The 24,348-nt window shown below is 42.7% G+C and overlaps 1 protein-coding gene across 1 annotated transcript in view; it reads left to right on the forward strand.

Moving 5' to 3' along the window:
- CYBB (cytochrome b-245 beta chain) overlaps positions 1-8,317 on the forward strand; it is a gene marked incomplete at both ends in the record, with an annotated part of 35,683 nt that extends 27,366 nt beyond the window's left edge. The window contains 5 exons of the mRNA XM_084258046.1: positions 1,660-1,913; positions 2,735-2,897; positions 4,462-4,608; positions 6,956-7,080; positions 8,191-8,317. Of these exons, the coding sequence (XP_084114172.1) occupies positions 1,660-1,913; positions 2,735-2,897; positions 4,462-4,608; positions 6,956-7,080; positions 8,191-8,317 (816 nt within the window). The remainder of the gene's footprint in view (positions 1-1,659; positions 1,914-2,734; positions 2,898-4,461; positions 4,609-6,955; positions 7,081-8,190) is intronic.
- Positions 8,318-24,348: the final 16,031 nt, after the last annotated feature.

The raw sequence follows: 24,348 nt of genomic DNA on the forward strand, positions 1-24,348 counted from the left end.
AACGCTGTCTATTGGTACATTTTATTTAGGTCAATCCCAATTTTTCATGTAACATTGCAATGGAGTAAAAATTGTTTGTAGCACATAAAACTGCAACATGGTAAATGTAATTTTCAAAATAATTTTCCTAAAATTTTAATAAATTTTTATTCAGGCAACATTGGTTTATAACATCTAAGTTTCTGACTTCTGTCTTAAAAAGGAAGCATTGTAACTCCTTATTTTAGGGAAGGACAGGGGAATTGATGACAGTTTTATCCTAGAAGATATATTTAAATCACAAGTGTTGGAAATGTTTGGCATTTTATTAAGAACATTTCCCATTCTCCTATTCCTCCCCACTCACAAAAAGATAGAGCCAGACATATCAGTCAACATTGGCAAGCTGTAATTTTGCTTCTATTGATTTTTCTTTATTTTGATATCCCTTAGTTTGTTTTCATTTGTACATATAAAGTTCTTGTAGACATCTCAAGGATAGTCAAGGAAAAAGTATATTAGTTTCTGTATTGCAGTGAAAGAGTTTTGATTATGTTCTATTTAAACAAAGCTACCTACCAGATAACCATTTGGTGGACATTTGGATTGTTTATACTCTTTTGCTATGATAAACCAAGCTGTTGTGAACATTCATGCACAGAGTGAATGAGGATGCAGTAGGTGGGTAGGACCTAGCATTAGGAGGGATTGTTGATGTATTCCCAGGTAGAGAGAAACGTAGAAACAATGCATGGCAGCAGGCAAGCTTAAGATAGGAATTGACAGAGGCAGATTGGCACAATTAGGCTTAGTTTGGGGGATGTTGCTATGTAACTAGCCAATGGAGTCTCCTTTTTCTCTCTAGCTGCTAAGGTCCTGGATCATCTGTGGGAAAATGGGAGGGCTAAATAGGAAACTATCTCTTCTTCCTGTTTCTTTCTCCTGCATTGACTTGTTAGAGAAGAAACTATCACAACAGGCCAGTGTCTTAAGTTGAATTCTCAGGATCTCAGAGAACTGCATGCAGAAGCTTTACTGGGGTGTATTTTCAGGAGATGAAACTGTAAAGAAAAGAAAGGCAGGAAATGACTAACCCTCAACCATAGCCTCACCTGATCCTCCAGGGAGTGTGGAAGTTGGGTGGCCCCTTGGAGAAGTATTTTTTTTTAAGATTTATTTTATTTATTTATGCATAAAAGAGCTGGGGTGCAGGCCAGAGGTGTGGAGGTTGAGAGGATTCACGAAAGACAGAGTGGGGAGCAGAACAGGCAGATTGACTGAAATACACTGCTGAGGGGAGTAGCGGGCAAGACAGAAGAGGTCTGCTGTGCCATGTGGGTTGCTTCCTGGCCCAGGATCGAACTCATGCTGCAGTGGCTGTGAATAGCTTCATAGGGATGAGACTTAACCCCTTTTGCCACCAGGGAGCCTCCCCCCCAACCTTGGAGCAGTCTTAATGTGAGGAGAGAGGGTCAGACCTTTGTATCCCTGCATCATCTCTGGGCATGGGCTACCGCCGAGAACAATTCCCTAGAAGAGACACTCTTTTGGAGGAACTGTAGGATTGGCCAGAAAAAGGACGTGGGTGGGGCATCTTGGCTTAGCCCTTCATTCATATGGACACTGAAAAGGCAAGTATTTGGGGACAATGGATTTTCCACAGACATGTTTTTTTCCTAGGTTGTCATTCACCCTTTCAAAACTATCGAGCTACAGATGAAAAAGAAGGGTTTCAAGATGGAGGTGGGACAATACATTTTTGTCAAGTGCCCCAAGGTATCCAGGCTGGAGTGGCACCCTTTCACGCTGACCTCCGCCCCCGAGGAAGACTTCTTTAGCATCCATATCCGTATTGTTGGGGACTGGACCGAAGGACTATTCAATGCATGTGGCTGTGACAAGCAGGAGTTCCAAGATGCCTGGAAACTCCCCAAGTGAGTACAAAGTGCCTATGGTGAAGATGTATGGGTCCAGGGAACAAAGTCACTAAACAGGTTCTCTTCTCCCATCCCTCACAATACTGTGTCCTGTGTTTGGCAAATAGTTCTCTCTTTGTTCTCCAGTTTATGTGTGTGGTGTGTTTATACATATTTATGAATCTTGTGTGAAGTAGAAAAAATTGAACCAAATACTAATAGTGAGTATTCTCAAATTCTTTTAATCACATAAGTCATATTGATTTTCCTAAGAAACAAAATTACAGTGAATCAGAGACTCATAAAATGTAACTGGCATTTGTTGTTTGAGAGTAAATGCCATACATTATCCACTTTGCCTCAGTTTCGCCACAAGTCTACCAATGGTGGCAGGCACTTAGATGCCAAAGAAGTTTGTGGATTAGTTCAATGAGTAGACAAATGAAAAATGGAGATATTAAATCAACAAGATGGTATGGTATAGAAAATGTCACTGTAATGTATGATGTCAGCAGGAATTTCAAATGTGGAATGCTGTGTGTGTGTGTGTGTGTGTGTGTGTGTGTGTGTGTGAAGGAAGGATGCAGAGGTAAAAAAAAAAAACCCTGAGAGACAGTTAGCAAATGATTTCAGTTAACCAAAATTTCCTCTTTTTACTTCCAACCCGAATGTCAACACTTAGTGGGTTACTTGAAAGCTATTCCATAGAGGGAAGTGCCCCATTGATACATTGCCCCAGTTTGAAGTGACATTGCACATCCCCAGAAATAATCTGTACCCCACCCTAGTTTAAAGAGCAAGATCTCTCTGGAACCATCTCTTCCCACTCTTCCCTCCAGGATAGCTGTTGATGGACCCTTTGGTACAGCCAGTGAAGATGTGTTCAGCTACGAGGTGGTGATGTTAGTAGGAGCAGGAATTGGGGTCACACCATTTGCATCCATCCTCAAGTCAGTCTGGTACAAATATTGCGATAGTGCCACCAATCTGAAGCTCAAAAAGGTAGGTTCCTTCATTTTGCAGAGGGTTTGGAATGATCATCACATGCTACGACATGAAACTTGAGGCAGTCTTCAGGGCAGAGGCTGGCAGAGACCAAGGGAAGTGAAAACAGGTTTCCCTAGAGGCATTTCCCAAAATGTGCCTCTATACACAGGCCTATTAGGGAAGGTAATATATTGTATTTGTATAGCATTACTAGGAATTTGGAAGAAAGTTGAGAGACAAGGCATTCACAACCCCAGCCCAATAGCTATTTTTTTTTACATTCTCTTCCAATATTTTTCATGTGTTCACATAATTATAGAAAGTTTGTAAATATTGAATGTGTTTAATTTAATATCCTTTATTTAGAAATTAGAACTTCTTTATTATAAACATTTCTAGAACAGAAACTGACTTCTAGAATGTAAACTTTGAAACTTTTAAAACTATATGTGACCTAAGCTTATTATTTCATTTTCTACTTTCCAATCTAGAAAATATACCACAAGTTAGATCTAACAAAGGGAGGGGGGGAAACCAACCTAAGTTGCTTCACAGAGAAAGATTCTATTTCTTGATTGGGTTTGTTTTAATTTAGGGGACATATTTTCACATTCATCGATTTCATGTCCTTTTTAAAAAAATGTAGCAAGTGGTTTTCAGAGTTGTCACAGTCTTTACAATGATTTTTTTTTTTGTAAATGACGGTTTGATTTTATTTATTTTAAGTTTTTGAGGTGACATTGGTTTACAACACTGTACATGATTCAGAGGCACAACATCACACTCCCTCAGATGTATGTCACCACACCACACCCACCACCAAGGCACCCACATTCCTCTACTACATTGCTTCATGTTCTGGTGAAAGGATAAAGAATAATTTTCCTATTATACATGTTGGATATTGAGGTTGATTCAATTTCCAGCAGCTCCCAATACTTATTTTGCAGGGAGAGGGCAGAAGACATGTCCTTTCAGGAACTTTCACTTTATTATAGCTCCTCAGAATAAATTCCCTGGAGAAATTTTTTGTGGTGTGTAAATCTGGCATCACCACCTGATTATAAAACGAGACACTCTAACAACTGTAAAGACAAACCCTAATAGGCAACTTCAGTTTAATTTTTCATTCTCTCCTCCCCCTCTTCTCTATCTGGAGGAGGTGTGGGTAGGATTTTTTCCCTAGCAACTCATGAGTGTCTGGCAGTAGCAGGCAGTGAACTAGTCCTGCAGTGACCACGCCAAGTCTAGATGTCATTGGTCTTTCTGAGGGGAGGTACAAAGGAGAGCAGGGATTCTGGGAGAGCAAGAGCAGACCCAGGGGGAAAGTGGTGGGCTAGTGTTTTGCTTTAAGCTGTCTATGTATTTCCAAAGCCAAGCTATTAAGGCACTACCTGGCCAGTGTGAAGACCAGAGAAGGTTCACATGTGCTAGCTTGTGAAATATCCAGAGCTTTCTGAAAATCTATATTTAGGGGCTCAAGTGGCAGGAAGAAGTTTGGGACAGGGTAGAGGTCCATATGCCAATGCTGATAAGGCCATTTAAATATAACCTGCTTCATGACCCATCCCTTTTTCAGATCTACTTCTACTGGCTCTGTCGGGACACACATGCCTTTGAGTGGTTTGCGGACTTGCTGCAGCTGCTGGAGACCCAGATGCAGGAGAGGAACAATGCTGACTTCCTCAGCTACAACATCTATCTCACTGGCTGGGATGAGTCTCAGGTGAAGACAAGATTCCAAATCTTAGGTCCTTCCTCCAGTGCTCCAGCTTTACTAACTTCACTTTAGGTAGTAGAGTGTCTTATGCACTGTTTTCATCAGGAAGAGTTGATGGATTCCGGTGAGAGTCCTACACTCTCACTCATTATCACCACATGTCCAGACAGTTGAGACTAGATTCCAAGTTGATTTCTGAGAACTTCTGCTCCAGAAAAAAGTGGTTTCAAGATAGAACAAACCTAAGGCACTTTCAAGGGAATAAAAGCCATGACTTTGACCTTATTAGAGCAACAACCCCACTAGGGGTCTCGAACCAAATGGATGAATTGAACGAGTCATGGGAAGGAAGAAAAGATAGAAAATATTGTTTTTCTCATAAATATATATATACACACACACACCTATTTCCATTGTGTATATATACATACATATCTGTGTATATTTGTTCAACTGATGTGTTTATCCATGTTTTAAAATATACTTTAGTAAGTAGTAATAATAACTGCTACTAGTTAATAGCTATCAAGCCTATACTATGTACCAGGTATTATTCTTAGTGTTTGCATAGCTTGTCTAGTTCAGTCCTTGCCATAATACTATGAAGGAGCTACTATAATTATCCACATTTTATAGATGAGAAAATCAAGGCCCAAAACAGGTCAGCTTAGGTCATTTGTGCAAGGGGACCCAACTAATAAGTGGCAGGGTCAGAATGTTCCAGAGTTCATGATTATCATTTGTATATATGTGTGTGTATGTGAGTGTGTATAAATGTGTGTAGGTGAATATAATGTATGTGTGTATATATATGTATGTTTATAGTATATCTGTGTGTGTATGTGTATATGTATGTAGTATGTATATCTATGTGTATGTGTGTGTGGCATATGTGTGTATATGTGTCTATATTCATATCTATTTGTCTCCTGCCTCCCTCCAGGGACATTTAGCAATGTAAACATCCTATAACTTACAATACAGCCCCTCATAGCAAAGAATTATACAGTCCCAAATGTTTGTCAAAATTACTGAGATTGAGGTAACCTGAAAGAAGTTCAGGATTCCTAGGGGTCACATGTTCATAAATAAACACTAATCGCTTGACCTGGAAGATGCTGTCACCCATTCTGGGTGACACCCTGAGTAAAGCAAGATTCTTCTTCCTTGCCACTGTCTTGCCTGGCCACCCCTATACATTGACTCCTCAACCTTGGGCATGATCCACACACATGGTCTACCTGTGAAAACCGACTTCTCATTTAGCTTTTGGGTATTGGTCATACCATGACTATCAATCTCCAGATCTTAGAAGAGTCTTGTTGCAAATGTAGATCAAGGGCCCCGTGACCTTGAGAACTGCTGCTTCCAGAAAAAGTGGTTTCAAGATGCCACTTCTGCTATTTAAAAATAAAACCACCACAACAAAACCATATGATAAATAAGGAAACTTAGGGGGAAAAATCTATACTTTATAAATTGTGTTACAGGTTTGTTACTTAAAAAGATAGGCACAATATTTTCAATGGAAAATTTATTTACTTTGAAAAAATAATCATTTTGCTTTGCAAAACTTATGTCTATAGATTAACAAAGTGGAGCTACCACCCTTCTTAATAGCCTCCATCCCCATTCTCCATCTCCTGAATTTGAAAGCTGATATTGTTAAAAATATAATTAACCACTTTTAGGAAAAATATGTGTTGTCCAAATTGAGACCCCCTATCATGGTAGTCAAAGGCTACATGTGATTATACACACACACACACACACACACACTCACACACACACACACACACACACACACTAGCTTTTAGGCTTGGCTTATTGTCTCACTGTGTTACCAAAATATGAATATTTTAATCTCTGATTGTTTTAGTCTTAGTGATTCTCCCCAAAGAGTGGGTATATATGAGAGTGAGGGGGAAAAAGTCAGACGTGCAGCAGAGAGAAAAGTGAGATAGGAAATGTAAATCCTACTCACACTTCAAACCTGACTCAAAAATCTGTCACCCTGAAGTCCTCCTGTATGGTCCCTGTCCCACCTCCCTTCATTTTTCTCATTGAGATATTTGTGCCTCACCATACCTAACACTTTTCTACAAATAGGATTATTCATATTTAGACTTCAGAGGGTCTAGTCTTCTCGAAGTTTTCTCCTTTCTATAGTAAATATCTTGAGGAAACCTACTTGTTCTGCTATGTTTACCTTCCAACTTACAGCACGGTGCCTTTCTCCAAATATGTATAGTTAGAATGAGTAATGAGAGCTTAGTTTGAGAAATATGTACATCTATCTGTTTGTGTTTTTACAGCATGTCTCTTTTTCTTCGAATTCATGTCCTTCTTGTAGGCCAGTCACTTTGCTGTGCACCATGACGAGGAGAAAGACGTGATCACTGGTCTGAAACAAAAGACCTTGTATGGGCGCCCCAACTGGGATAATGAGTTCAAGACAATCGCAAGTCAACACCCAAAGTAAGGAGATCCACCAAGGTGTTCCTGAGGCTCATAGTCTGTCTAATGCAGTAGACTGATATGCCTAGATTTGTATATTCTAGAAACTAAAACACTACAATTACTATATTCACACCCTATAGAAGGTTGTAGATATTGCTCAAGAGGGTGTCTTTAAGTCACACCAAAATTACCTGGGGAGTTATTGTAAGCAAGTAGGGTCATGGCTCAGTTCTTTTTTTTTTTCTCTCCAAATTCTCACTCGTGTAGCTACTTTTTTTTAATTTAATTTGTACTCATTATTGAGGAGACACTGTCCCCACCTCCAGTTACAGCTTTTGGATCTAAAATCATAAGTTTACAGACATCCCCAAATCCTTTTGTGCCCTCACTAAAACTTTAGCCATCCTGAAACTTGGAGGGCATCCTCTAGCTTGTGAGAACAGATGACAAACTAAGAAGTCACCATAAATATACCCATTAGGCTACTGACACTTTAATGTGCATATGAATTACCTGACGATCTTTTTAAAATGTAGAAACAGATTTAATGGGCCTGGGTGGGCCTAGGAATCTGCATTCTGTAAAGAGCCAATTCTAGTGGCTACAGGCCTGGAACCACACCTCGAGGAGCAAGGCTTCGGACTCCAGAGTGTAGAGGGGTGAAGTCACACCAAGCGGTGACAGTCAGTATATCTAAAGTGGGTTTGTTCCTGATTTCAAGATGCCAGAGGGTTTGAGGACACACAACACTGAAGGGAAGTAACCACAGACTCACAAATTCACCATTTTCTCTGTGGTAGAAGTTTCCATAAACCCTTCTTGAATGTCACTTTCCAGAGAGGTCAACAGCCTTTTGAAGTATCCAGCTGCTCTCACAAACAGGGCTGAGCCACTGTCCTGCAGGGTAATCTGGACTCTGCCATTTGTGGACAAGCCAAAGGAGCAGAGGGGACGCTTCCCTGGGGCCATTAATCAGCAGAAAATTCTCTCACATGTTCTGTAATCTATTGGGCTCTCAGAAAAGTCATGATGTATTTTTCTGTGCAAAAACGCATCATGACTTTTCCAACAACCCAATATTTCATTCCAAATCCTGAAACTGTCTTTTTTCCCTTCTTTTCCCAAAAGTACCAGAATAGGAGTTTTCCTCTGCGGTCCTGAAGCCTTGGCTGAAACCCTCAGTAAACAGAGCATCGCCAACTCGGAGTCTGGCCCTAGGGGAGTGCACTTCATTTTCAATAAGGAAAACTTCTAACTGTCTCTTCCATGAAGAAATCCATGTGGTGATGCAGCCAAACTCCCAAGTGATGCAAGTTGATAACATAAGTCCCCCCACCCCTTTAAAGAAGAAATCCTCTAGGATGTGATGGTTTTCTCTAGTGGTTGATGATTTCAAAGATTGTTTGATAGTTGGAGATTTATAGTTTCCAGGGCACTCTTACTTCTGTTTTTCCTCACAGTAATGCTGGAGAAAGGTAGGCAAGGATTACTGGGCTCACTTTTTATGATAATCAGGGGCCCAAAATGGTGAAGTAACCTCCCTAAAATTAGAAGCTGAATCTTGAATCGAGGGCCTCTAACTTTATGTTTGTATATTTCCAGAAAGAAGCAGCAAACTAGGAGTAGCTATTCATTTTCCTCTTTGTGTCATCGTTGTTATTATTGTTGTACAGATAGAAGGTGATATATGCTGAGAGGGATTTAGAACTTAATAGTAAAAGGGTTGACGTGTGCGTACAGTCCAGTTGACTGACATAGCAGCCTAACTGGGTCAGAAATTCTACCTACAAAAGAATATTAGACAGACTGGGATTAATGTCCTACCCCATATTCACAATGGCACCCGACAGAGAGTGACTACTCAATGAAAGTTTGTTGAATAGATGAATTAAAGGTACTGGAACCAAATAATGCCAGAATAGAATTTATTTAAAGCCTTACACAGAATTGTGTAAGGAAATCACTTCTATTATTCTTGGAGATCAAAGAAATCTGTTTCTCCTGAGGGTAGAGAATAGGCTAAGGAGAAAAAGCGAGAGAATGTCTGAGAGTTTCCCTCACATTCTTTTTTGAAGCATAGAGGGAAGGGAGATGCAAGCAGAGACTGACTTCCTAATCTGTAACTCTGGCCAGCTCCTCTAGTCCTGCTCCCGGGGCTATGACAGAAATACAAAATGATACTGAAAATACAAAATACAAAATGATACTGCTGAAAGGGCCTCCTCCAAGCAGCACTTGTGGATTTGAAATTAAGAGTTGTGACAAATATGTATCTGATACACCCCTCTGCTTTAAATAGCATCCACCCCATTGATTTACTTAAACACACACATAAAATGGATTTCATTTATGTGACTAACAGTTTATTGTTATATCAGCATCATTGTTCTAAAATTTGCATCCTGAAAACTAAAGTTCACAACTTACTGTATAGGTATTGAAATCACACCCAGGGGAATGTTCTAGATATCTATGAATTTAAAAGAGAGTCTAAAACAGTGTTAATATGGCCAGAAACAGTTTCCCTTTTCTTTGAACTGCTCCTATTTGTGGGAACCAAAACCAGTTTTCTTTGCTCTACCCTGTGGAGCCACAGATATTTAGAACTTTTCAACTTTGCCCACGAGGAAGAGATAGGGCAGAGCTGGGAGGAAGGACAGACGTCTGAGATAGGAAGGAGGAGGAGGGGAGAAAGAATAGGAGAATGAGAGCAACAAAGGCAAAAGGGAAAGCTTTTTTAGAGGTTCTTACATGGGTCAATTTCTCCCCCAGATTTCTAAATATTTTGAATATATGGATATCATCAAAGGAGGCATACACATATTCACTTTATTTTGATGACATACAGGTTTGAATCTGAAATTCTACTCACAAATTTTGATGGTGAATGGCTTTATTCAGGGGGTTGGTAGGAACTAGTGAGAAACTAGCTGCTCCTTGGGCTGCCAGGGCACCCAGGGCACTGACTGTAAGTCAGGCTCACCGTGGGAATATCGCCACCCCAAGATGCCCCAGGAAGCTTTCTTAGAGAAACTTAGGTCCAGCCTGTTCATGTGCACCTCAGGTATCTGTTCATTCATTCAACAGATTTTTATTGTGTTCTTACTATGCCTCAGGGTCTGTGTCCGTAGTTTCAATTCTTTGCACCAAAGTATGCACAGGAGGGGAACCTCACTTATGAGTCTGAGAATCTTGGCCCTAACCTATGTGGCATAAGTAAAATCAGTTCCATTCGTTGCTCTGAAAAGGCTTTTCCAGGGTTTTCTGCCTTTGACAGCAGCATAGTTACCAAAACAAAGATATCTGCCCTGTGTTATCCTGTTTAGGAAATGAAAAATGAGTGTGAAAGTGCTTGTCATTATGAAAGCCTCCTTAATTCTCCCAAACTGCCAGCCACCAGCACAGCTCTTCCAGCATTTAGTATTCAGCATTTAGTAATAGGTATTGAGAGAATGATTAAGCATTGCTTTTAATCTCAAGGCTATGAAGACTTTTCTTAGTTCTCCTGCTTTTGCAATACTGTCTTTATGAATTTTTAATACTTGTAGGTGTTTGATATGAATAGTTGGGGGGGGGAGAAGATAATTCCTAGGAACCACTGTTGAGACTGCTGATCTATTAAAATTAATGAGCTCTCTTGGTGTCTGTTATTGAACTTGATATTAAAGAGTAAATTCAGATAACAAAGATTTTCATTGCCTCAGTGGGGTTGAAATTCTCTGCGGTTTTGTATATGACATGCCAAACACTGCGCGATTTATGGGGTGGGAAGGGAAATCAGGACTGAGCACTAATGTCCCGGTGGCCCTCACAGCACTGCATAAAGGGTTTAAGGGACAAGAGAGCTTCACCTCAAATCATGCACAAGATTTCTTTTTTTTTTTAAAGAGTTATTTATTTATGCATTTAAGAACTGGGGTATAGGTCAGAAGTGTGGTGGTGGTGGTGAGAGGATTCACCAGAAACAGAGTGGGGAGCAGAACAGGAGGATCTACTGAAATACACTGCTGAGGGGAACAGCAGGAGAGACAGGAGAGGTCTGCTGTGCCATGTGGGTTGCTCTCTGGCTGGCTGGGGATGGAACTCATGCCGCACTGGCTGGTGATAGCTTGATAGCGCTGTATCTGTAATCCCTGCACCACCAGGGAGCCCATGCACAGGATTTCAAAGGCAGAGAAGCCCTTGTATTAAGACCCCCTTTTTTTCATTTCCAGTTATCTCCTAGGTTCTAACTTCGCAGGTAAGTACCACCTAATCAGATAGTGTGTGTGTGCGCACACTCCTGTGTATTCATGGTTCTCCGCTGGCCATTGTTCTAAATGTGTCAACCAGCTACGATTGTCACTGTCTAGGAAATGGATAGAGATGTGGCCGTTTGTTCCTGTGGAAGTCAGCAAGTGCTGCCGTGGGAAGAGAAACAAGGTCATTACCTGAAACAAGTGCCAGTAGTAGAAACAACTAACATTCGGTAAACACCATTGACCATGCCGGACATCTCACATCCCCTTCAGCCCTTCAGCCCCTGAGGACCCTGGAGGGAAGCCTTTGATGCCAGCTCTGTAGATAAGAAAACCGAGTTGAGAGCAGGTAAATGATTGGCACCAGCTTGCCCACCACTAGCGGGTGGCTATGTCAGCATTCAGTCCACATCTTTCTGCACAAAAGCCCATGTTCTTTATCGTTCACTAGCAGATGTGACAAGGTAGAAGTGGCAAGGATATTGTCAAAGCTCTTGTGTTAGGTATGGATGATGCACTAAGGCTAACTGGGGAACAGGAGTCCAGATCTCCTGTTTATATCATCTAAGCATCTGGGTATCTTAGTTTAGAAACACTCATTAAAACAATTCTTACTAATTTTTACTTTTATTTATTTTGGTTGTTTCAGTCTCGTCAAGGTAAAACTGACAACTACAACTGTGTGCTATTTAAAGCAAAGATTCTGCACGGTGGAAGAAGCAGTCACATCTTCCAGGCTTTATGGCCTGACTTAAATTAGAGAAGCCTTTTGTCTGTGGGTGGGGGCACACTGGAGGGTGCTGTGACTGCTAGTCTGGTGGTGTAGGGTGTGTGCGGGGACATGTGGCAACACCGGGCTTGAGGATGTCTCTGCCTCAGGCCACTGGTGTCCTCAGCACAGACAGCTCTGAGAAACACTGCAGGGTGGATGCAGTGGCTGCGGGGGCTGTCAGCGGCTTCAGCAGTGCCTCCAGGGTCTGTATAGAGTGACCAGAGAAGGCAGTGGTGGCGACCGGAACTGGTGGTGTGCACTCATTTGTGGGACCAACTGCAGGTGCCCCTGTGGTGTCTGGGACCAACTGCACACTCTTGTAGGGATGGGGGCTGGGGCCACCCATGGACTCACCGGCGGCTGCAGAGGCCCTGGCTGTTGGTGTGCTCTCCTGTGGTTCACACTGCCCCTCTCCTGCATGCACACTGCAGTGGAAGCTGGTAATGGAGGTTGGGCTAAGGGGGTACAAGTGCACATATGGAGGGCATAGGGTGCAGTGTCGTTGGCCAGTGATACAAGGCAGGGCCTGATCTGAGCCCACAAGCAGCTGCAGGAGGCTCTGGCTGCCCATGTGCTCACCAACCTCCCACCACCACCGCCCACACCCCATGCATGTGTGATCGAGAGAACACCCATGACAGGTGTCAAGCAGATACATAGCTGAAGGGGCTGGCCCTGTGAGCATATGTGGAAGTGGGGGTCATTGAGGGTGGGGGCTGGGTTGGTGCCCTAGACTTGCACAGCTACAGAAGCCCAAGCTGGATGCAAATGTCTCCTGGGCTCCAGTGGGGCTAAGAGGGAGGTGGAGGTTTTATACTTCCCAGCCACAGAGCCCTTGGATGGCTGCAAATGTGGTCTCGTGCTCCTGTAGGAGGTGGAGCGGAGGGAACGGGGAAGGACTCAGTGGCTGGTGTCAGCAAATGGACTACTTGAGGGGTGAAAGCTGGCAAGATCTGCAGGGGTCTGGGGCAGCCTTGCAGGCCATTGGCTTCATCAGTGGCAAAATCTGCTGAGTGTATCTGCAGGGCAGGTTTCAATGAACCTGGATTTGCCCTGCCGTGTGTCTACTAATAAGAGTAACTTCTGCTTCTCTTCCTTATTCTTTTTTTTTTAATATGTATTTTTAAATATTTATTTTATTTATACAAGAACCAGGGTACAGACCAGATGCACGGGAGGGTGAGAGGATTCACCAGAGACAGAGTGGGGAACAGAACAGGCAGGCTGATGAAATGCACTGCTGAGGGGAGCAGCGGGCAAGACAGGAGAGGTCTGCCATGCCATGTGGGACCCTCGCCGGCCGGCCAGCTGGCCGGCCGGGATCGAACTGGCACTGCAGAGGCTGCTGGCGCTGCAGAGGCTGCGGACAGCTTCACAGCACTGTGCTCAACCGCCTGCGCCACCAGGGGAGGCCCCTCTTCCTTATTCTTAACTAGCTCATGAAGTCTGCACTTCCCAGGACTGGTGGGGTGAAACCAGCAGGACCTTCACTCAGTGTCTGAGACTGAAGAAACCTGTCCCTCACCCTGCTCTTCCTCTCCTGGATTGAGGAACTCTTTCTAGCTGGAAAGTTCCTTCTTGGTGTGAAACGATGCCAACTGGAGAAATGGGATGATGCAGGCAAAATGGTCATGTCTAACTTCTCTTCTTGTGTAATTATTCTTGGTTGGTTTTTTTTTTTTAATTGTTGTTCCACAGTGTTGCTACATGTTCCTTAAGTGGACTCTAGAAGTCTCCCAGAGTGGTTTTTGTTCATGGACAACTGTCCAATTATTGATCTTTGTGGTTCAACAGGGAAGTTGGCCTCTCCCACCTCACCATTTATCCCACTTAACCTAATTTTTATTTTTAAATCAGAATTATTTTGTTTAGAGAAAATAAGTCTCTAGTGACTCAATAATATTTATTAACTATACTTTTAACTATTTATATTACTTACAAGTTTTTATTTCTGTCAGGGAATGGCCAGTCATTTCTCATGTGGTGTGTGTTGCAGAATTATGAAATAAAATTGTATGAGGAAGAAACAAAGTTAAAAAGGACAGAATTTCTCAATTGTAAGTTCTGTTGGGTAGAAACCAAGGGATTTGCTGACGGAGGCTAAGAAATCTGACCCCTACAGATTTCTAAAAACTTGACAAAAGAACAAGCAGGTGGCCCAATTCTTTTAAAACTGTATTCTTTATAATCCTGTGGTGCTTGAAGGATGATGTACTTCCATCAATCAGATATTCCCATTAGAAAAATTACTGCTAACAGGTTAGCAAATTTTCAAGAAATTGGGATACTGTAAAGTATCAGAAGGAAGCAAATCCTGACATGTACTTGTTTGGGAATAAAAGGAAGTATGAACAAAGATTTACAAGACCAGCAAAACAAGCAGACAATTATAAATCAGAGACATCCTGCAGGGGAGGGGGAGGGGGAGGGATCAGAGGGAGGGAGGGAGGAGCTCAGGGGACTGAGGTGATGGTGCACGGGTGCACAGGTGCATTGGGGAAGGAAACTCTATGGGGAATACATGGGGTTGGGGGAGAAAACATTGTTTAAAAATGAACAATGATGTAAAAAAAAGAAACCTCAGTACAAGACCAGCAGCCGCTGTGAGTTCATGGATCTTAGTCTGAGAGCTGACGACTTAGTGACCATACCTGTCTGATTTTTGGAAGCAGCCCAAAGTATTATATTCTGAAACTTCATCCTTCAGAGAAGCCTGTTCAGCAAACATGATTTATATATTTTTTAAAAAGGCTCAGAAGGTCATCCTAAATTTTATTTTATTTTATTTTAAATACTTGGTTTTTTTTTAAGATTATTTATTTATTTATTATTTATTTATACAAGCACTGGGTACAGTCAGAAGCGCGGGAGGGTGAGAGAATTCACCAGAGCCAGAGCAGGGAGCAGAACAGGCAGAAGGACCGAAGTACACTGCTGAGGGGAGCAGCGGGAGAATCAGGAAAGGTCTGCGCGCCATGTGGGACCCTCCTCTGGTGGCCGGGGAGCAGCCGGGGATCGAACTGGCGCTGCAGAGGCTGCGGGCAGCTTCGCAACCCAGCGCTCAACCGCTGTGCCACCGGGGAGGCCCCATCCTAAATTTTAAAATTACATTAGAATATCAAGTAATTGTCAAGTTTAGCCCGATATGAGATCACTTGATTGCTAAACATTACTTCCTCTTTTCAGTCATGCAATTCCCAATTAAAGTACAGTAACACCGCCAACCCACTCACTCACATGGAAAAAACTCAGGTCAGATGCTTGGGATTCAGAACATAAGAAGTGAATCATCTTTGTCCTTCCTGGGAACTTTCAGCACTCCTTGCATGTGGCTGATAAGAAAAGAAAAGAATCATGCTCTAAACTTCTCCCAAGGATAATTAATGCATCTGTATTGATTAAAAATCCCCAGGACATGCTATTGGCATGTAGTTGTTCCAGATCCCGCTCTGGAATGTCAGTAGAGCTGTCTGATCATCCTGTCCTCCAGTTGGGGACTCACGCATCAGCGTGGTCAACTTCTGACTGCATTTATTGAACGGGTGTTTCATACTGCAAGGACAAATGTGCCCATCACTTTACCTTGTCCAAGTCAATGGAAGCAGGCTGTGAAACCCCTTGAATAATATGAATCTTGCACAAGTCATCCTACTATTAGGGTCCACTGAGTAACCAGTGCATAGAAAACAAATTCCCACTTTGCATAAACTAAACCCATTACAAAATGTAAGATTGCAACAACCTCATGAGAAGAAAAATTAAAGCAAAACTAAACAAAGTAAAGCAGTTACCCCACAAAGGAGCAAGAATCAAACTGCTTCTAGCAGTAATGAAAACAGGAAGACCCTGGATTAAAACCCCTAACATTTTGCTGGAAATTATGTTCAACCTACAATTCTGTACTCAGTTATTTTCGCCGCGGTCTTTTAGAAAGCAAAGTTTGAAGCAACGACTAAAGTGTTGAGAATTTACATGATACATACAAGCCCAGGGTGTTTGGGGTGAGAGCCAGGAATGTGAAGATAGGAAATGTTAAGCATCACTGCATCGGCCACTAATTCACAATGAACCCCTAAATCAGCAGACGTGTATGCTAGCTAAGTGCATGTGCCTTCTCTGGAAAAGCTTCAAAAGCAACTGCACCTCCAAATGGTCCAAGAAGGAGACAAAGGAGTGTGAAATGATCTTCACAGTGTATTCCTCTTACCTTCTTTCCATTGGTCAAGATTCACTCTGTGGGAATATATCCCCTGTGATATTGTGATAATAAGTAACACACACGTGCATGCATGCACACACACACACACACACGTGTGTGTGTGTGTGTGTGTGCCCATTGGTCTTTATTCCGAGTTCCTGGCCAGCTGACCTAAATCCTTTGTCATTCTCTAAGCAATAAAAAATGATGAAAATATTTAGTTTTAAACCTCAGTGCCTGACACAGGGCTCCTAAATGTTTTGGAATTTCCTGAGTGATAGGAGTGTCTTTTGCTCTAATGAGGCCAGGCTTGGTGGGCTCCTGCATTGCTGGAGGATGGGAGGACAGGGGCTGGGCACCTGTGAGACCAATTCACGCTTAGCAGCTTGGGGCATCCAGTCCCACACTTCCATCCTCCAAAGAGGGGAGAGGAGCTGATAGTGGGTTAATAATTTTCATAGTATTAAGAACACTAAACCTCCCATAACTCTCAAGGTCACTTGAGACTGTAGTTTGGAAAAATGAGGAAGTAATCTAAAACAAATGAGGAAATGAGATGAAGTAAACAATGGCTCTGACCCAAGAGAGCAGAGGAAGGGTCAAGATAAGTGAAGGAGATGCTGAAATTCACTGGCTTGAAGGGTAAGAGCTCACCCCATAAGGTAATCTTGAAAGATAATTCTGCCTTCAAACCTAGAATTTTAATTGGTAACAATATATGAGAGTAAAATTAGATTGTGATGTTAAATAAACAGTTTAAAGTTGGGTGGGAATAATGTGCATCTATTTTAGTAATTCCACTTATTTGGACAAAAATATTTAAAGCTTAACTTAAATGCAGTGCAGAATGGTTTCCAGATCTAGGGCCGCTCTAAGTCTTGGCATGCTTGTGATGCTCGGGAGGTAGGAGTTAATGATCATGGAAGGAGGTGTTGTGCTTGAAGCCCGAGATGCTTTGTTAGAGAGCTGAGATAGTTGCTCAGCTCGAAGCAGAATCCTAGGTGGAAAAGAAGCACTCGGAATGGAGACAGTTGAGTTCCTCTTACAGACAGCTCCAGGTGCTGAACAGGGTGTGCCTGAGAAGAGCTTTTGTCTCCCGCGGCAGGATGCGAGTTCAGATGTCTATCTCTAGTGGAGTTCCGAGAAACAGGGAACTAACAAGAAAACATAGAGGACCATTGTGATTTGAGGCCATATATGAGAACTGTCTCTACCACGTGAGGAAAGAAGACCATTTCCCAACCCAGCGAGTGTCAGATAAGGTAGAAAAGTCCACCAAAAGCAGTCAGGCTGTGAGGCAGCCCCAACCACAGCAGAAGCAAAGTCATCCCCCTTAATAGTGTGCAATACGGTTCACCCCACTCGCCTTTCAAAATTCTCTTCACTTGACTTCCAGGAACCCTCATTCTTGTAGGTTGTTTTTTTTTTAAGATTTATTTATTTATGCATACAAGAGCTGGGGTACAGGCCAGAGGTGCGGGGGTTGAGGGGATTCACCAGAGACAGAGTGGGGAACAGAACAGGCAGATTGACCAAAGTACACTGCTGAGGGGAGCAGCGGGCAAGACAGGAGAGGTCTGCTGCGCCATGTGGGTAGCTCCCTGGCCAGGGATCGAACTTGTGCTCCAGAGGCTGCGGATTGCTTCATGGTGTTGTGCTTAACGCCCTGCACCACCAGGGAGGACCTCTTCTAGGTTGTTTTCATACTTGACTGCCAATCCCAATCTTTCTCATTCCAGTAAGTGGAAACCCCTTGTGCTTAGACCAAAATCTTTGTCTCCACCTGACTCTTTGCTCTTATACCACATTCAACTTATAGTCAAATCCTATCAACCCAATCTTCAAAATGTCTCCAGGATCCGATCACTTCTCATCACCTCCAATGCTACAATCCTAGCCTGAGCCGCCAACATCTCTCACTTGCGCAACTGCAGTGGCCTCCTAAAAGGGCTCTTTGCATCTGCCCTTGGCCACCTACTGTCGTCTGTCAGCACAGCAGCCCCCATGGTCATCCTGGTCATCTACACAAAACCATCAGTGCGCTATCACCTCACATGGTCCTGTGGGGGCCAGTCGCCTATTTGGTCGTATTTCGCATCACTTTTTCTCACTCAACTCTAGTCACACTGGCCGCCCTGCTGTCCCCCAAAATACCAAGGTTGGTTTCATTTCAGGTTCTTTGTAGTTGTGGTTCCCTCTGCCTGGAATGCATCTTTCCCACCGGTCTATATGACACATCCCCTCACGTCTTTCAGATCTCAGTTGAAATATCGCCTTGATCAGAGAGGTTCTGCTCAGACAATCCCATCTAAAATATCCACCCTGCCTTTCCCCTTTCCTTGAATCACCTCTGTTGCTCTCCCCCGCATTACTTCTGTAGTATTACATCTCTAGAGTACTTAGTGTCTGAACATATTTGTTTATTGTCTGCCTCTCCACTAGAATATAAAGTTCCATGAGGGAGGAATTTTGTTTGTTTGTTTCCTCAGAGCCTGGAACAGTGTTTGGTGTCCCGAGAACACCAGGCCAATGTTTACGCAAGGATTACTGGCTTCACCCTCTGTTGCAGGTGGGAAGTGATGAAGGAAGGACAGCAGGTGGGAGGAAATGTGAGAGGAGGCCCTGGAGGGCCACTGAGGAATAACAGTGTGGTGGGTTCCATGTTGAACATATTTTAACCATTAAAAAAATGTGTATATTTATAGGAGAAGCTGGAGATCCATGACCAAGTGATCAGAGGTAGCTGAGAGCCATCGTTTTGAATTTCAGGGAGAGCATGAACTTTGAAGCTCACACTTGAGTAGACAATCAGTGGCCTCCTTCTGTCCCCTGGTGGCAGCACAGCTCAATTGCACAGGAAGATGCAGAACTTGGAGAAAACAAAACAAAAATTTCAAGGTAAAATTTTTTAGACACTGTACTGATCCAAAGTGTGCGTGCATGTGTTGAGTTTGCTGGGGATAAAGCTCTCCTGGTGTTTATCCTCTGAAATCTCACCAAGCTTCTTACTCATGTGAGTTTAGCATCAAAGGAGACAAGCTGAATGGAAACTGTTACCCTGACAGGAGGTTTGGATGTGAAATACTCTGCGCCGCCCAATGCCGGCATAGACAGCCTCCTCTTGGAACCATCTGCCAAATGTGTCTGCAAAAAGGATTCTCTTGTGGCTGAGAAGTTGGCACAGGTCACCTCATGGGCCTCACGGTGGTGGGATTGTACCCTGTATGATGAGCCCTTCACTCCACCACCTCTAGTTTCCATATCCCTGCACCCCTAACTTTTCTACTTTGGACTTTCACTTCAGAGGAATCTCCACCCCCCGCCCCCCCACTCCCCCCCACCCCCACCCCCCACCCCCCTCCACCCCCCTTAGGTTATCCACTCTGTGTTTTTTTTTTTAGAAGACTTATTTCTTTATGCATACAAGAGGTGGGGTGCAGGCCAGAAGTGTGAGGGGTTGAGAGGATTCACCAGAGACACAGTGGGGAACAGAACAGGCAGATTAACTGAAATATACTACTGAGGGGAGCAGCATGTGAGACAGGAGAGGTCTGCTGAGTCATGTGGGTTGGCTCCCCGGCTGGGGACTGAACTCATGTTGCAGAGGCTGCTGATAGTGTCATAGTGCTGAGACTGAACCCCTTGTGCCACCAGGGAGGCCCCACTCTGTGTTTCTTACTTCTCCCTGAAAACATGTTATTTCGGGCTGAGTTTGTGTGACTGGAGACTTTGTCTCAAAAATGTGTCCAGACCACAGTTGACTCCCTAAGCTAATGGTTCTCTGGAACCCTGATGCATAGGAATCATCAGAGGAAAATGTCAAAGAAGGAAAATTCCAATTCCTTCTCAGCTCACTCTCCAACTCTGATTTAGGACAGCAAGGATAGAGCCTGGGCGTTTGCATTTTAGCTACACTTCGGGCATCCTAATGCAGGTGGTCATGTAGGCCACATTGGGAACCACTGACTAGAACAGCAGCGGGAAAGAAGAGGGTTCCCCTGGCACTGCCTAAACCCTTAAAAGCAAAGAGTCAAGAAATTTGCAAATGACATGTGAACAATTTGACTTTCTCATAATATATGTCCTGCGCGCTGACTCAGACAGTAATAGGACCCGAAGTCGCCAAGGCCCTGGCCTGAAACGCTGATCACTCTATTCTGTCTTTCCGGCTTCAAGGTCATGGCGAGTTTGCTTCAAACTTCGTCCCCATTTGGGGATGCTTGAAGTATTTTCTGTTTATACCATTTTAATTTTGTAAAGCCCTTTAACATATATCATGAGGGGAAAAGAGAGAAAAATATCAGAGACAGATGCAAAGGTTAATTTACCATCAAAACTCTTAGATGGATAGACTCTTGGTTTGGATTTTTTACTTCATGTTGGTAAAGTTAGAGATAACCTAATCTGTCTCCTTCATCTTGTACATGAATAAAGTGCAGATTAAAAGGTGAAATGGTTACCTCAAAATCACAGAGCCAACCGAAGATAGAGCCAGGGTGGAGACGTAGCCTTCCCAATCAAGTACCACTGTTGGCGACAGGGAGTTGGGGCTACAGGCGAAGGTGAAGGTGGCCCTAGCGGATAGTGCTCCCTGAGATTTTATTTCATTTATTTAAAATTTTTCGTTTACGAAACTCTTAGGAGTGATCTTTCGTTTGTTTTCATTTCTATTGATTTACCACTGGTTTATAAAACTATGTAAGTTCAGGATTAGAGCATCACACCTCAATAAATGTACATACCTGTGATTTTACATACTCCAACAAATAGTATTCAGCTCGACGTATGAGAAACCAAACCCTAGGACATTATTATTTTTGCTCTGCCTTGTTCCCTAGGCTCACTAGTCTAGAGTTCCAGAGATTTCAAACTCTGTTACATCTCTCACATTACACATTTCCCTCCTGCTTGTATAACAATTGCTGTGGTTCAGGACAGTCATCTTGAAGAAACCCCGTTGTGTTGTATGCAGTGTGCACACAGTGCACGCGCTCTCTCTCACATACACACACACACACACACACACACACACACACTTATGTATAAAGAACTGGGCGAGTATGTCATCCCAAGCATGACAAAAAGAACCAGTGAGCTTGGTTGCTGGGCTTTTCTAGGGAGTATGCTATGATTCACAATGAATTCCATTTTAGAATGAATACTTTTAAGGACTGGCACAGGATCACTTTAGCTTTGTGTGCATCTGTTATACTGTATATTGCATCGATACAGTATATATTATAAATAAGATATATTATAAATAATTACTTATATAGATTTTATTGTATGTATGTATATGGTACATGGGAGGGAAGCTTGTTATTTTTAAGTCTTCATTGTCCTCTCGCTTCTTTAAAGAAATTATTTTCAAATTACAGAAGAAATACAATATGTGAAGATTTAAAGGGTAAACATCTTATACCCTGATAACTGTAATTCTAAATATTTTAGAGAAACATATGCACATGGATGCAAAGAGGTTTATGCAAAGACATTCATAGCAGCATTGTTTGTAAGAGTGGAATATTAGAAATTACCTTAATGTCCATCAATAAGAAAAGGAATAAACCATAGTCTAGCTATTCCATGAGAAGCAATATAGTAGCAAAATAAAAGATCGCCCTGAGCATGTTGACATGGAAAAGTCCCCAAGGCATACTGTTGCCTAAAAAGAGTGATCCATAGAATAACATAATTTTCTAATAGTACATGCATTTGCATAAAAAATGTGAGCGGAAGCCTAGAATCAAATACATCAAAATGACAGCAGTTATTAGCTCACATTACCTTTGGCAGTGGGTGGTGAGGTGGGAGACAAGATGGAGGGTTAGAGGCTTGTTAGACTTTTGTTACATGATAACGTTTTACATAAAAATTCTTTCCTGCATTGTGTGATTTAAATTAAGTTTTAAAAAAATAACATACGATTGTCTAACCAAATAATAAAGGAAAAAGTGATCCAGTCCCTTTCTTCTCCATAATTTGCTTATATCTTCCTCCTCGTTGGTGAACATTTTGGTTGTTTTCTTTTTTTTGCTTTTGCAAACATTATTGCAAGCAAAACAAGATGTTTGATTGTTTTGATCTGTTTGCTTTTTTTTTTTTAATCCCGTTCTATTATTATTTCTGTTGTGTAGATTCTAAGCACTGTGGTCAGGGAGTAGAATACTTAAAATGTTGATAGATGCCACCAAATTGCCCTCCAAAAAAGAGCATACTAATACTTAATAGAACAGTAGCTTTGTGTTAACTCCCTATTTTACATTATCAAAATCTCAACAATAGCAGCTACTTTCAGATAAACTGACTCAGCCTCAGTCAATAGCGGACTTAATTTCCTTCCCCATGCCTGTTGACCATTGGTAGGACAATTGCAGTATCTCACCACATTAGCCAATCAGTGAAGGAAACTAGAACAGGTGGAAGGGGAAGGTTGAGGCTGGTAGCAGCCTAGTTCTGCTGAGACCATGAAGCAGAGACAAACTAATGACTCATGGGCCATGTTGACCGCAGACATGTTTTCTTCAGCCTGTACAATGGCAGGTTACAACTGTGTCTAAAAGAATCAGAATCTTTGCCAAGCGTTAAGGAAGCAGGCCTAAATCCACATTCACATTCCCTTTCATGTGGTTCTCCATGTGAACAATCAGCAAGTCATATAATATTCTTGATCTTTACTTTTTTTACTCATCACTGCCCCAGGTCAAAACAAACAGGGGTGATCACAAAACAAAGTGGGGGGATCACAATGGGATATAAATAATATGGGTGGTTTGGTGGTGCGTGTGGCATGGTGACACCACCTGAAAGGGGAGATGCTATGCTTCTAAAACAAAACATTGTTTATGAAACAATGTTACCCTCCAAAAATAAAATATTAAAAATATTTTGTAAGGACCACAGTATAAGCTGAATTGATGCTAAACATACTTAAGCAATTTAAAATAAATATACACCTTAATTTTTGCCTTCAAAAAAGAAACAAATTCCCTGACTAGTTAAACAGAGCTGCAAAGGAACTTCCTCTAAGGTCCTCACCATTCATGCATCTCAGAGTGGGGATGGTTGCCCATGTTTTGTGACTTATAGGAAAGACAGATACCATAGCAGTGTCAAATGCCTGGCGTCATTCCTGAGACCCTTGGAAACCATTTTAGAAAGAGACACTCTTTCTGAAGCAATTAGGGGTCATTTCTCACTATGCCTGGATTGATATATCCTGCAGACCCCAGGAAGACATGGAGTGATGGAGTGACAGGAAGCGGGACCACAGTGAGAATTAGAGAGTTTGCAACTAGACAAGATGGACTAGAGTCTCCTGGACCGCTGAGGTTAATGCATATGGATGGCAGCCATCTAAATCTTGTAAGGGCTGAATGTTTGACACGCAAAGTTCAATTTTACTGAATTACTAGTCATTGACCGTATTGTAAGAGAGCAGGGAGTCTCACAGTTCCACCCTGACTCCTGAGTGGGAGGCTGGGGTGCAGCAGGGCAGACTGGTAGACTTTGAAAGACAGAACAGCGTCTCTTGTTTCTCCTGCTTCAACTTGCACCCTGGGGTCTCAGCTCAGGCCGTGTTGCTGGCAGGACACGTTGGCCAATTAATCTCTCTTCTCCCTCTTCCCACTCCCCTAGTAAATCAATCTTTTTTAAAAATAATAAGTAAATAAATAAATGACAGAACAGGCAGGCAGAGCTTGGGGCTTTTCCAGCTGGGTCTGCTTCCCGCATGTGTCTCCTGCTTGGACCCAGGCCTCAGCTGCCTGGAAACTCTGAGGTAGGACAAAGGGCATATAGCCTCATGCTGGCCAGGACATTTTCTTTTCTTTCTTTCTTTTTTTTTTTTTTGTAGAGGTATTTTTTTTTTTATTTTTTTGTTTGTTTATACAAGCACTGGGTACAGTCAGAAGCGCGGGAGGGTGAGAGAATTCACCAGGGCCAGAGCAGGGAGCAGAGCAGGCAGAAGGACCGAAGCACACTGCTGAGGGGAGCAGAGGGTGGCAGGAGAGGTCTGCGCGCCATGTGGGACCCTCCTCCTGTGGCCGGGGAGCAGCCGGGGATCGAACCTGCGACGC

This window comes from Talpa europaea (genome assembly GCF_964194135.1).
Source record: "Talpa europaea genome assembly, chromosome: X".
Taxonomy (NCBI): Eukaryota; Metazoa; Chordata; class Mammalia; order Eulipotyphla; family Talpidae; genus Talpa; species Talpa europaea.